This window comes from Vipera ursinii, assembly GCF_947247035.1.
Source record: "Vipera ursinii genome assembly, chromosome: 10".
Lineage (NCBI taxonomy): Eukaryota > Metazoa > Chordata > Lepidosauria > Squamata > Viperidae > Vipera > Vipera ursinii.
The window spans coordinates 13,001,697-13,016,920 of NC_139520.1; the positions used below are offsets into that span (position 1 = coordinate 13,001,697).

Below are 15,224 nucleotides of genomic sequence, written 5' to 3' on the forward strand. Positions count from 1 at the left end.
CGCTAAGCGTGGCGAGGGCGCTTTTTTTTTTTTTGACCTGGGCGAGCTCAGCCCCGCTTGCACACCCCAAAGGTCAGGGTGTCATGGAAGCCCAGGGAAGAAAAAAAAAAGTGAATTATATCAAGCGGGTTAGGGGAAGGCAGCAGTGGTGCCTTGGAGGCCAGAGCTGCTTTCTTTCAACCCGGCCTTCCTCAGGGGCCTTGACTCAGAAGGGATTAAAAGGAGAGTGTTAAAAGCAAACCAAGATGTTGGTGAAATAATACAACATAATCTGGGTTCACAAAGGTGCTGAAATCAAGCTAGTTGCAATTATAGCTTAAAGGTAAAGGTTCCCCCCGCACATGCGTTTCCGACTCTAGGGGCCGGTGCTCATCTCCGTCTCAAAGCCGAAGAGCCAGCGCTTGTCCGAGGACGTCTCCGTGGTCATGTGGCCGGCATGACTAGATGCCAAAGGCGCACGGAACGCTGTTACCTTCCCACCAGAGTGGTCCCTATTTTTCTACTTGCATGTTTTACGTGCTTTCAAACTGCTCGGTTGGCAGAAGCTGGGATGAGTAACAGGCGCTCACTCTGTTACGCGGCATTCGGGATTCGACCCGCCAAACTGCCGACCTTCTGATCGACAAGCTCAGCGTCCTAACCCACCTTACTATAATGGATTTGTTAACCCCATTAGGGATTTGCAGAGAACAAAAAATCGGAATAACTGGATGAGGAAATGTTGCGAACACGAACTCACATCCTTATTGCCATAATTTCAACTGTTGCAACCCACTCTCTGGAGCTCAGAAGCTCTGACTCGCACACAAGGTAATGGCCAAACTATTAGTATCCCACAGTTGTGGGATAATGCCACGTCGCAGTCACTGCACTGGTTCCCAGGCCCCTCCGGGCCCAATTAAAAATACAAGTGATGATCAAAATACACCAGAATGGGTCTGCAGCCTGCCAAGCAGCTTTCTGCAATCTACTAGCATTTTTGGAAAACCAATTCATTGTCATCAAATGTCACCGCTGGCTAACTTTTCAGAGCCACTTCTGCCCCTGAAAGACATGCTGCAAAGCACCTCAAGGCCTCGCCCAGGATGCCAGCTCCGTCACTGCCTCTGCATTGTTAGCCACCAAACAGCTGATTGCCTTGCCAGGTCTCCCATTGTGGCCTGCAATTAATTCTCATGTATCAACGTGGCCTTTTCACTCTATGAGTGGTCCCAGCTTGCCCTCCAGCAACATATTATATGAGGATTTTTGCCATCTGCCAGGAGCATTGGGAGGAGGACTTGCATAATTGCCCACTTTCTTCCATTTCCATGGAAACCAGGGCAAGAAATAATGGAAATAAATTACAGAGGTTAAGGGGGGGGGGAATCCTGACAGCAGGAACAGTAAGAACAGTGGAACATATCTGAGGATTTTGATAAAAAGGCCAGACAGCCCTTTCTCAAGATCAGTGACTTGGGTTTTCCTCTGCACTGCAGAGGGTTGGGATAGATGACCTCGTGGTCCCTTCCAGCTATACAATTCAGTGATTTTGAGAGAAGAAAGGGGGCAGAAGGCAGCTCTTCTCAGCAGCTGCCCCAGCATTGTGGGATGGCTGCCCATCAAATTAAACTTGCCCCTTTACTCTTGGCATTCTGGAAAACCCTGAAAACCCCCTTTTATACTGCCATTTTATCTGAATGATAGGAACCAGGCAGCCATTTCTGACTATACCAGGGGTCGGCAACCTCGGCTCTTTTATGACTCGTGGACTTCAACTCCCAGAATTCCTGAGCCAGCATAGCTGGCTCAGGAATTCTGGGAGTTGAAGTCCACGAGTCATAAAAGAGCCGAGGTTGCCGACCCCTGTACTATACAATGTTGACTTCTATTATAAATTGTTCTTTTGCCTTCCCCATTACCCATTCATAGTCAAGATTAGATACAGTGGTGTAAACATGGTGTAAATAAATAATTGGAACACATGACAAAATTCCTAAGTCATGTAAAACAATTCCAGGTGCAAGTTTGAAACAAATGTTCAACTGCTAATAATAATAGACAAGAAGCACAATTAATATTTGAGTCTACACAAAGAAGAATCAACATCCTGGTATTTCAAAGGGTTGCTTTCATCTCGGAGCTGTAAGAGGGATCTTACTCAGTTATTTCCTGTTGCGATACCGGAATTCCTTTAGCAAAGCTAATCATAGTTTTGGAGCAGAAAAAGACCAGTGAAGTTATATTGGTACAAGCCATGATGGTGATATTAATTACGGCTTGAAAGCCACTTGAAGTAGATTCGTCTGCAACACTTTTGAAGCCTGAACTAAAAACACTACTTTTATGTTTTAGCATAACCCCTGAACCTAACCGGTATAATCTACAAATCACATTATATGTTTAATGTAGGATCATTTCTTGTCCAATAATTGTAAGCCACCCAGAGTGATGCATGTCAGATTGTATAAATGGATTAAATAAATAACTGAAAATCCACTTGTCAACTCATATTTCTTTGCAGAAGAAACATCTCCCTTTGTCACCCAAAGCTCTTCCAAAATAAAGTTTGAGCATATATATCATTGTCGTTCATTAATTAGCCAAGGACGCTTTTTCTTTAACGGATCCCAAAGTCTCTTACTAATCCATCTGACCAATACAGTTATATTTAGTCTGAAATAAGGGAGACTTAATAACAGCATCTTAAATAAAAGGTTCCCGGGATAAACTAACCTTGGTTTTTATTCAACTCCTCAGACTTTCCAAGCTTACAAGCTATGGGGAAACCTGAAACTGGACCAAAAAGTCCCCTTCCACATGGGGCCAAAAGCTGGGGTGGTTGGTGGCTTCCTTCTCGCGAGCCCCCTGCAAGGTAGACCATCCAGAGGGGCAGAAAGAGATGCGGGGGGGGGTCATTTCTTTCCCCCATTCCTTTTCCCCGCCCATCTTTCCCCTCACAACCGCCTTGTGAGGTAGGCCGGCCTGGAAAGAGTGGGACGGAAAGAGGGGGCCGCTCATCTGATCCCCACACACGCACACCTCAGCCCGGCCGGGTAGGACGGCCAAGCCGGCTCGAGGAGGCGTGGAGGAACGCGGCGCCCTCGCCCTCCGCCCGCCAACCGGCGCCCCTTCCGGCACCGCCCGCCGCCTCGCAGCGCCGCCATGGAGAAGGTGGAGGTGGACCGGCAGTTCCCGCGCTCCGCGGGCGGCATCCTCAAGGCGGCCCGCATGGTAGGCGGAGGCCGGGCGGGGCCTCTGAGCTTGTGCAGAGTGCCTCCTGCTTCGCCGGGCCCCGCGCCCTCTCAGGGCCGGAGGGCGGGCTGAAGGTCTCCTCTCTTGGTTCGCCTTCTGTCCTTTTCTTTTCTTCTTCTCCTTTCCCTTCTTTCTTCTCTTTCTCCTTCTCGGCTCCTTTTCGCTTTTTCTCCTCCATCCTTTTCTTTCTTTCTTTCTCCTGTCTACGTTGTCATCTTACTTCTTCTTCCTCTTTCGCCATCTTTTCCCCCCACCCTCCACCTTCAGCTCTCCTATTCTTTCTTCTCCTGCCTCCTTCCTTCCTCCTTTCCTTCCTGCCTTTCCTTTTTTCTTTCCTCTTCCTTCCTTTTCTCTCCTTTCATCTCCTTTCTTCTTCTCCTCCTGTCTCCGTTGCCATCTTACTTCTTTCTCCATCTCCTTTCCCCCCCCTCCCCTCCATCTCTGTCTTCTATTCCTTCTTCTCCTGCCTCTTTTTCTCCTCCTTTCTCCTCTTCCTGCTCTTTTTTCACCTCCTTTTAACTTTTCTCTATTCCTCCTTTTCTTTTTCTTCTTCTTTTCTGTTTCCTTTCCTTTTTCTCCTCTTGTCTCCTTCTCTTCTTCTTCCTTTTCTTCCACCTTCTCCTCCTCCTATAGATCCTAGAAATTAAGTCCCTCCCAAATAACTTTTAAGAGTCACATCAGGGCAACGCCTGTCTTCTCATAACATCTGGAACACAGTAGCTGAATTGAACTGCTTCCCTCTGCACATCTATACTGTATATGTGAGAAATATATACGAAATGTATAATATGCAGGTGTGTGAAATGATACACAATGCAGTTATTCCCAGTGTTAAGCAAGGGAGCTCAGGAAATGCGTAATCTCACTTGTTTTTTGAAAACGTTGTGTCCCTTTGTCTTTTTGGCTTTTGTGTATCTTGTTATGAAATAAAATATAAAAAGTCATAAGCAGAACAGCGGTTAACCTAATAATGATGTAAAGCTGAAGGAAAAGGTAAAATGGATTCATACAATATTAATATTGTATGAAGTTTTTAAGAAGAGACTGGACAGCCATTTGTCTGAAATGGTCTTGGGTTTCCTGTCTGAGCAGAGGGTTGGACTAGATGACCTCCAAGGTACCTTCCAACTTCTTCTTCTTCTTCTTCTTCTTCTTCTTCTTCTTCTTCTTCTTCTTCTTCTTCTTCTTCTTATTATTATTATTATTATTATTATTATTATTATTATTATTATTATTATTATTATTATTATTATTATTTCAGTTGTGCTCTACCCAGAGTCACATTTAGTGAGATGAGTGGCCATATAAATTGACTAAAAAAGGAAGTAAATACAGAATGAGCTCACTCACTTAACATATTCATACATCTAGACTTTACATATTGCTCCATATATTTTTTTTCATTATAAGACATTTTTAAAAATTCAGTGTCTGCCTTTCAGGCAATGAACCATTCATATTCATTCCTAATCTCTGGATTCACACATCAACTCTACCCCAGAAAAAAACTAAACGAGGTCCAACAAGCCATATTTCTAGGTCTGTAACTGAGTGGGTGTGTTGTATGAATACTTTTCATATCCCTTTATCCATTCAGTGGTTGTCCAGAGCCATCCAGGGGGGCATTTTAAATCTACGTTCCCCAACCAGAAATCCTCTAGGTTAGCCCAGGAAGAAGAAAAAGAGAAGAAAAAGACTTATCGTAACACATCAGAATAAGAGGATACTAGGTTGTTTGAAAAAGCTCGTTTCCAAGTGTTTTCTGTGGTTCCTACTGTGATGTGAAATGGTGATTCTCTTCCTGGTGCACATTTTGCATTCTCAAAGCCAAAAGTTTTCCTTTTTCATGCTGTAACTTTGTTCTTTTTCTGTTCTTTAATGTCTGTTTTTCTTTTTTTTTCTCTCTCTCTCCCTCTCTCTCCATAAATGTACATCCAAACCCACTAAATACTTAACAGTTGCATTTTTCACATTTAAAATTCTAACCTTGGCTGGTTTGTGTGTATGTGTGTATATTAGTATATTTTGTGCAAATCCAGCTTATTCTTTATGATTCACTGATCATGCAAACAAGAAAGTGAATTAATTCAATAACCAAATAAAGAATGGAATAGAAACCCAGACACTGTTTCATAATACCGCTCAGCAAACTTAACTTCCATTTTTAAGGAAGTTGTGCCTTGTTTTGGCAGTTTGTTTTGATCAATAAAATCAAAGTATGAAGCTCCAAACTCTTGGGTTACAGTTGCTGCTGCCATTTAAGTGTGTTTTACATAGAGACTTATGTGCAAGATATTCTGACCATTTTGTCATATCCATGGTCTGTTTTAGCTAGAATTCCAAAGAAACATGTAGCATTTCTTTTGGTGAAATTTCTTAGCTTTGTGTTTTATTATTTTAATATGTCTGGTATCTTTGCAGGATGTCTTGTAAATTACTTCTTTCTTGCAGCTTCTAGCTCTTATGGCAACCATCACTTTTGCTGTTAAAAGATCTCACGAAGCCTTCCTAGCCCTTGTGATCATGGAACTTGTCATTACCTTTTTATTCTATTTACTCTACCTGCTGAAGTTGGAGGAAAAGTTAAAATTCATGTTTTGGCCTTTGGCTGTAAGTACAATTTTCTACAAACAACTGCTTTGTGTACACATTCTGTAGCTAATGCAAAAGACAGATGTCAGATTAGTACTTAATGTATCCAGTCATATTCCTGGAAAAATAGGCTTATATAAAAAGACTTCCACTGTTTTGTATAGTTTTATCTCTGGTCTGATTCATTCGTAAATGTGCTTGTGTGTGTGCATTCATTCATTCATTCTAAACATGCTTCTGATGAGTATGCTTTATTTAACAATGTGAAATTACTGGCATTAGATCTGCTTATAAATCATGTATCTAATGTTGATAATTCTTAGGATTATATTTAGCTAACTAATTTTATTGAATGAAAAGCATTAATCCACCAGGCCATTTCAGATTATCATTCTCCTACTCTTCTGTCTTTACAAACTAACAGATTTTCTTTTCTAAGTAAAAAGTACTTATGTAGTAAGAAGTAAAAGTAAAAACATAGAATAAGGTAGTATTGAAAAAGACTCGATATGGAAAACAGGAGCTTAAATTCCATCAATGATTTCGGGCAATGCCTAAAACCTGGTCGTTCTTCAAAATACATCTACTTGTCACCACTTGTGATATTATATTTAAGATGCTTTAAATATACTTCTAAATATATTGGCTATCATTTTTTATTAGCTACAATGATACAGACTTTGTTCAATAAAAAGCAATTCAGACTTCAAACACAGTTTACTTTCTGTTTGGGGTACTAATAAAATGTCACTGGGTGTTACTGCATTAAGCATTTGATTACTCATCCTTCACTTTTTTAATGATCTCAAGATGACTCAAAATAACTTTTCCGTGGAGCTTAACCTCTGCCCATTACAAAAATAATTCCTTTTCAGCAGTTACATTGAAGCTTGGCCAGCATTCGGTAAAGCTTCACATTATAGACTTTTATAAGTACTCTTTTCTTGGATGCTGCTTTTGTTTTACAAAGCAAAAGAATATTGATGCAATGTAAACATTTTGATCAGATGTGGAGACCTGGGTTCTAAGTATTCACATTTCAGCAAGCTCCTCCAGCAGTGGATTTATTGTATTGTATTGTAAATGGGCACTAACTGGTTTAATTATTGTACGATTGTTGACACCTACGTCTGCATTTTATTTCTGACAAGACCTTGTGAGATTTGCTAAGCATCACTCGCCTGACTCAAGAGAAGAGCCACCCAGAGTTTTCTTTGTTGTTGTTGTTGTTGTTAGCTGCGAAGTCGTGTCCGACCCATCGCGACCCTATGGACAACATTCCTCCAGGCCTTCCTGTCCTCTACCATCTTCTGGAGTCCATTTAAGCTCACGCCTACTGCTTCAGTGACTCCATCCAGCCACCTCATTCTCTGTCGTCCCCTTCTTCTATTGCCCTCGATCTTCCCCAGCATTAGGCTCTTCTCCAGGGAGTCCTTCCTTCTCATTAGGTGGCCAAAGTACTTGAGTTTTAGCTTCAGGATCTGGCCTTCTAAAGAGCAGTCAGGATTGATCTCCTCTAGGACTGACCGGTTTGATCGCCTTGCAGTCCAAGGGACTCGCAGGAGTCTTCTCCAGCACCACAGTTCAAAGGCCTCAATTCTTTGGCGCTCAGCCTTTCTTATGGTCCAACTTTCACTACCATACATTGCAACTGGAAAGACCATAGCCTTGACTATACGCACTTTTGTTGACAGGGTGATGTCTCTGCTTTTTAGTGTGCTGTCTAGATTTGCCATGGCTTTCCTCCCCAGGAGCAAGCGTCTTTTAATTTCTTGGCTACAGTCCCCGTCTGCAGTGATCTTGGAGCCCAGGAAAATAAAATCTGTCACTACCTCCATTTCTTCCCCATCTATTTGCCAGGAATTGAGAGGGCCAGATGCCATGATCTTGGTTTTCTTAATGTTAAGTTTCAACCCAAGTTTTGCACTCTCCTTCTTCACCTGCAACAAGAGGCTCTTTAGTTCTTCTTCACTTTCTGCCATTAGAGTGGTATCATCTGCGTATCTTAGGTTGTTGATATTTCTTCCGGCAATCTTAATTCCAACTTTTGATTCATCTAGCCCTGCCTTTCTCATGATGTGCTCTGCATATAAGTTAAATAGGCAGGGCGACAGTATACAGCCTTGCCGGACTCCTTTCCCAATTTTGAACCAATCAGTGGTTCCGTGTCCAGTTCTCACTGTTGCTTCTTGACCCGCATATAGGTTTCTCAAGAGACCAATAAGATGGTCTGGTACTCCCATCTCTTTAAGAACTTGCCACAGTTTGTTATGATCCACACAATCAAAGGCTTTAGCATAGTCAATGAAGCAGAAGTAGATGTTTTTCTGGAACTCCCTAGCTTTCTCCATGATCCAGCGTATGTTGGCAATTTGATCTCTAGTTCCTCTGCCTCTTCGAAATCCTGCCTGTACTTCTGGTAGTTCTCGATCCACATACTGCTGAAGTCTAGCTTGTAGGATTTTAAGCATGACTTTACTAGCATGAGAAATGAGTGCAATGGTGCGATAGTTTGAACATTCTTTGGCACTGCCTTTCTTAGGAATTGGAATGTAAACTGATCTTTTCCAATCCTGTGGCCACTGTTGAGTTTTCCAAATTTGCTGGCAAATTGAGTGTAGCACTTTTACTGCATTGTCTTTTAAGATTTTGAATAGCTCAGCTGGAATACTGTCACCTCCACTAGCTTTGTTGTTGCTCAGCTTTTCTAAGGCCCACTTCACTTCACATTCTAGGATGTCTGGCTCGAGGTCAGTGACCACCTCATAGTGATTATCAGGGACGTTAAGCTCATTCTTGTATAGTTCTTCTGTGTAATTTTGCCACCTCTTCTTAATCTCTTCTGCCTCTGTTAGGTCCCTGCCATTTTGGTCCTTTATCATGCCCATTTTTGCATTAAACGTTCCCTTCATTTCTCCAATTTTCTTGAAAAGATCTCTGGTCCTCCCTATTCTATTGTTTTCTTCTATTTCTTTGAGTTTTCTTTACCAGACAGCAAAAATGTCTTGGATCTGGAGATAATATTCTTTGCTTTCTTTTTCAGGATGCTTTCAATTCCTTGGTGGCAGCAGTATTTCTCATCATTGTTGGCCTGTGTGCAACAATAATAAAGACCAACAGCGCGACATTAATTGGAGGTGTAAGTAAGACATCTGTACTAGCAGTACAGTGTGAAACTAGCTGGGCACATCCTGGAGGGTATCTGGAGGCCAGGTACCCACAGATACCTGTGGGAGGGTACCTGGAGAACAGGCTTTATCCTTCCTGTAGAAGATGCTGCATCCCAAAAATGCACAGTGTATTTAAGAATACTATTGAGCTGGAGGTTCATTTCCTACATGTCCTAATACGGGTGGTCCTCGACTTACAATGGTTTGTTCAGTGACCGCTCAAAGTTACAACGGCATTGAAAAAAAATGATTTATCCCAGTTTTTCACAGTTACGACTATTTCAGCATCTCCATAATCACGTGATCAATATTCAGATGCTTGGCAAGTGGCTCATATTTATGACGGTTGTAGTGTCCTAGGGTCACGTGATCACCTTCTGTGACCTTTTGAAGCCAGATTCGTATAGCAACCATATTACTAACTTAACTGCAGTGATTCACTTAACAATTGTGGCAAGAAAGGTCACAAAATGGGGGGAAACTAACCAATTGTCTCGTTCAGCAGAAGAAATTTTGGGCGCTCTTGCGGGTAGTAAGTTGAGGGCTTATTAACACAGGATCCCGATTTCTCAACTAAGTCTGCAGTTTTACTTACCCAATACTTAGACTTAAGGAACTCAGTGAGATCCGAGGAAATCTATTAAATATTACTTTCTAAGCTTGCTTAAGCTATCCTTTCTCTGGAAACTTTCCTCCTGATTTAAAACAAAATAAAGGACTGAGTGGCATTCCAGATCAGGGGTGGTGGTTACATTCTCCAAATATTACCAAATAATCTGGAAGACTTGGATGGCATCTTTTCCCAGCTAACACGTTTTGTTAAAGGGAATAATTTTTCGTGCGGTTTTTACCTGTTAATAAAATCTGTTAGTTGGGGAAGGCATTGCCAAACTCGATTTTTGCTACCACAGATTAATTTATTTTATTTTATTTTATTTTATTTTAATCCCATTTATATCCCGCCCTTCTCCGAAGACTCAGGGCGGCTTACAAGCTTAGCAATAGCCTTCATTCTATGTATATGCCTGCTTATTAGGGCTTTCACACACACCCCAAGCGGCATTATTACAAAGTCAGCTTAATTGCCCCCAACAATCTGGGTCCTCATATTACCTACCTCAGAAGGATGGAAGGCTGAGTCAACCTTGAGCCTGGTGGGACTTGAACCTGCACTAATTGCAGGCAGCTGGTGTTACTTAAGGAGGCATTAGTCCACTGCTCCACCAAGGCATTTTATTAATTAATGTGACTCTCTTCCAACCGTAACAATTTACCAGGATCTCCCCCATCTACTGCAAATTTACTTAGCTCCCATTTCATATTTGAAAGAGAATGCTATATATTTCTAGGCCATTAGCAAGTATCACTTCTCAAATCTGCCAAAAATATATTGCATTTACTTGAAAGGAAGATTTTTTTCCCCTTTAAAATGGGACACTTGTTTTACATTTGGTGAGAACACAAAAATACGAAGCAGGTTTTCTAGAATATGAGGTAACAGACATTTTTCCAAATTTCTTACAATCGCAAAACTAAATTCTGATCTATAAAGTTGCTATTAACTAGCCTTTAGATGTTGAACAGTGATTCTGTATTTTTCATTTTGGTGTGGAATCTGAACCACTTTTTTTTCCCTTTTTCACAGGTATTCTGTTTGATACTTTGCGTTCTTTGTATAATAGATGCTACTTTAATCCTGAGAAAAGTTACTTTCAATAGGTCATAGTAGGAAGGCATGGTATCCAAAAGTAAAATGTAACTTTATACAAATATGTTGGACTAGAGCTCCCATCATCCACAACCAATGCATAAAGCACTTTATTGTGTGCAGCTGGGACAAAATACCAGCAGATCATCAGACTGGGAAAGCTGTTATAATCCATTTTAAAAGCCTGCTTTGCTATAGGCTCTTTGTCACAATTTCTCTGTATTTCCTAAAGGCTTTAGACTCCAGTTGAGTCAGTCAAGATTTATTAAATCCTATTGATTTCAAAAGGCAAAACTCAGCACATGTTTTAACGCTATCAAATTACCTGTGATTTAAAATGCTTTACTTGAAGGGGATTTTGTGCCTTAAGTTTAATGGCATCTAGAATTTGACTACTGTGTACTTTATCAAATTAGTTCATTTATTTCAGCAGTATAAGCAACTGTTCATAAAAAATCCCTTGTGTTTTATAAAACAGCTGTTTTTACCATATAACATTAGAAATGATTGTGGAGTATATCTTCTTGAACTGGTTTGTATTAAATCTTAATGTTTTTAATTAAAAAGGTTTACCTGCAATAATATTAGGGTGCCTGGTGTTTATTGTGTATATTTTCCCCATTCAGAAAAGTTTTTAAAACATTAAATTTTCAACAAAATGCCATATTAAGAAGCCACCACCATTGACTATGCTGCTTGTAATAACAGAATAGTGAGTTCACTCAATGTGCTGGGTTAATATGGGGGTATTCAGTGACTCCAGTCTTTCTAATTAAACATTCAGCCTCTGGCCATTAGTTAGCATGTTGCACAAATGCAGACACACTCACAACTTGGCAAATCTTAACAGAGCATACAAAAAGGTAAAGTCAGACAGAACAACCTTTTGGAATATTGCCTGACAATGCAGAGTGGAGATTTAGCAGTAAGTAACATTTGTATTTTTTTTGTATCCCACCTTTATTGTTTTTACAAACAAATCAAGCCAGAGAACCTATCCAACATATCTTTCGCCTTGTATTTTCCCCACAAGAACAACAACCCTGTGAGGTGAGTTGGGCTGAGAGAGAGGGACTGGCCCAAGCTCACTCAATTGGTTTTCATGGCTAAGGCGGGAATAGAACTCACAGTCTCCTGCTTTCTAACCTGGCGCCTTAACCATTAGACCAGGGGTCTTCAAACTTGGCCCTTTTATGACTTGTGGACTTCAACTCTCAGAATTCCTCAGTCAGCATGCCTGGCTGAGGAATTCTGGGCGTTGAAGTCCACAAGTCATAAAAGGGCCAAGTTTGAAGACGCCTGCATTAGACCAAACTAGCTCTTAAGGAATAACATTACATTTTTCCACCTCTTAATAAAATTAAAGAGTTTATTGAGTAATTTCCTTAGGGCAACCCCCCCCCCCCCCACACACAATATTTATGGTTTTGGTTCCTAATTCTAACTCAACTTTTGAGTGGCTCATGTTGTAAAAAAACAGACACCCCATTCTTAGCAATAATATTGCAATTAAGTTTTTGCGCCGGGGGGGGGGGGGGGAATACTATTTTCAGGCATGAAGCTCAACTGTTGGGTGTGCCAAACAAGCCTTAAGACTTGCTTCTCCTTTTCATTCTACACCACAATGAGAAGATCTGAAGATTTTTGCTGAAATTGTACATGTCTTTTTGTGCACCAGGATAAACCAAATAAGGCCATCCTACAGTTTCTGATCCTGACGTAAGATAAACCAGAGATGAGGAATTGTTGGCTTAAAGACTTCATGCAACCCACCAAGTCTTCATCTATGTAAATTCTTCCAGTGAAAATACCAATATTCCCCAGCTCTGTGAACTCTGGTTAAAATGAAAACACTGAACTATGCCCTTGTATTTGTTTTTAACTAAAACTTTAAAAGATTAAGGCATGGTAACATAAATGTTTGGAAATATAATACATGGAAAAGTGGAACACTATGTGAAGATAAAGCTTCTTTCAACACAAGCAAACTTAAGGCTTTCAAAAGACCAGGTGAATAGTTAAAAAGAAAATCAGAAGTAGAAACTGCCCATGGTGATTATTTCAGAAAAAAGAAAGACTAAGCATTTCATTGCAAAATGTGAATTTCTGAATTTTAATCACCTTACTGAAAGTTTCATACAGTGGAAGCAAAAAACCAGGACATATAACTTGATTGTTTTTGCCGTTGGCATTTTTTTTGCTTGTCTAAACAGGCAACAGTGAAGACCAACTACATTCCTTCAACTTTACAGCTCCATTTGCTATAAACAATAAAAATCTCTAAAGCAGAATTAAATATATTTCCATGTTATACCTCAAGCAAGCAAAGGAGTATAAGTTATTCATCTTTATAAAATCCTGGATCCTTTTTTATCTATAAAGGTTGTTAAACATTTGTTTTCTGCTGAAATTACTTTTCCCAGAAATTCCAAAAAAGCTTTGATTATGCTTTCCATATATAACACAAAACGACTCCCCAAATTCCCAGCTAAATTTGGGTAGGATTTTGGAAGACCCTATAGCAGGGGCCGGCCCACGGGCCGGATGCATCATAGCGAAACCGCGCCCACCCCATTGCCAGCAATGGAAAAAAAAATTTGTGATAAAGTTGAGAAGTTGACACCCCTACCCTGTAGCATCATCCTCTTACTGACAGTTAACTTACCTTACTTACCTCCCTCACTTAATCAGGTGAAAATTAAGACAAAGCATTGTGGTCAGCCTCTTGACCTCACGGATTCTCAGTAGTCTTCTGAAGTCTTTCTCCTGACACTTCAATCTATTGATTTTGCCTTCATTAATTATCCACCATAATTAAGATATACGTAAAATCAAAATTATGTCTGCATACTTCTAAATCATGGTTATTTTGCATTTATTGCAAAAAGACTAACCCTTTTTCATTCCTTATAATGTCATCCCTGCTTGGTTCCCCTTACCAATGAGGCATCCTCACCTCTCAAGGTCACATTCTGCAAACCCTACATATTTTTTTCGGACTCGTCCATCTGTGTCCAAAGGTGGAATGGTCTCCCTATTAACCATAAAGGGAGAGACAAATCTGCTTTAAACACAACAGCCCTACCAAGGGCAACGGATGGAAACTAATCAAGGAGAGAAGCAACCTAGAACTAAGGAGAAGCTTCCAGACCGAGCAATCAACCAATGGAATGACCTGCCTTCAGAAGTTGTGGGTGCTCAAACACTGGAGGTTTTTAAGAAGAGCTTGGACAACCCTTGTCAGAAATGCTATAGGGTTTCCTGCCTGAGCAGGGGTCGGGCTAGAAGACCTCCCAAGTTCCCTGGTTATTCTGTTGTTCTGGATGATCAAGTTAGTGCAGGGATGATGGCCAAGCTAAGCAACTTTTAAGACTTGTGGCTGTGGAGAGTCTCCGTCATCCAGGTCACGGTTATCCCAAAGGTGCTTTTCCAAAAGGCAACTGGACTTTCTTGTTGGGTTTCCTTGAAAACGTTTCGCTTCTCATCCAAGAAGCTTCCTCAGTTCTTGGGTGAGAAGGGAAAGGTTTTCAAGGAAACAAACCAAGAAAATCCAGTTGCCTTTTTGAAAAAGCACCCTTGGGCTTAGGAGTTGCTGGCTGGGGGATTCTGGGAGTCAAAGTCCACACGGTCTTAGGGCTGCCGAGGATGGACCAGGCCCCGCGTTAGCGAAACAAACCTACTTCTTTGTGCAGCAGCTGTTTGCCCGCCGCAGCGAGTTATGGCTTTCCCACGAACACGGGGATGGGAGGAGGGGAAAGGACTCACTCGCTGTGAACTTTCACTTCTCATCCAAGAAGCTTCCTCAGTTCTTGGGTGAGAAGCGGAAACACCAGCTGCCTGCAATTAGTGCAGGTTCGAGTCCCACCAGGCTCAAGGTTGACTCAGCCTCCCATCCTTCCGAGGTAGGTAAAATGAGGACCCAGATTGTTGGGGGCAATTAAGCTGACTTTGTAATAATGCCGCTTGGGGGGTGTATGAAAGCCCTAATAAGCAGGCATATACATAGAATGAAGGCTATTGCTAAGCACATTTGATTTGTGCTTCTTAGATTGTAAGCCGCCCTGAGTCTTCGGAGAAGGGCGGGATATAAATGGGATTAAAATGAGGACCCAGATGGTTGGGGGCTATAAGCTGACTTTGTAATAATGCCGCTTGGGGGGCCGAAAGTCCTAATAAGCAGGCATATACATAGAATGAAGGCTATTGCTAAGCACATTGATTTGTGCTTCTTAGATTGTAAGCCGCCCTGAGTCTTTGGAGAAGGGCGGGATATAAATGGGATTAAAATGAGGACCCAGATGGTTGGGGGCAATAAGCTGACTTGGTAATAGAATAAAGAATAATAATAGTAAATAATAATAATAAAATAATAGAATAAAGGCTATTGCTAAGCACATTGCTAAGCGTGAGCTTAGATGGACTCCAGAAGATGGTAGAGGACAGGAAGGCCTGGAGGAATGTTGTCCATAGGGTCGCGATGGGTCGGACACGACTTCGCAGGTAACAACAAAAAGCACATT

At 41.3% G+C, this 15,224-nt stretch overlaps 1 protein-coding gene across 1 annotated transcript; it reads left to right on the forward strand.

The window, feature by feature from the left end:
- Positions 1-2,524: 2,524 nt before the first annotated feature.
- Positions 2,525-11,286, forward strand: CKLF (chemokine like factor). Its single transcript, XM_083370630.1, has 4 exons — positions 2,525-3,213; positions 5,686-5,844; positions 8,870-8,965; positions 10,642-11,286. The coding sequence occupies exons 1-4, from the start codon at positions 3,145-3,147 to the stop codon at positions 10,720-10,722; spliced, it is 405 nt and encodes a 134-aa protein (XP_083226756.1). The 5' UTR covers positions 2,525-3,144; the 3' UTR covers positions 10,723-11,286.
- Positions 11,287-15,224: the final 3,938 nt, after the last annotated feature.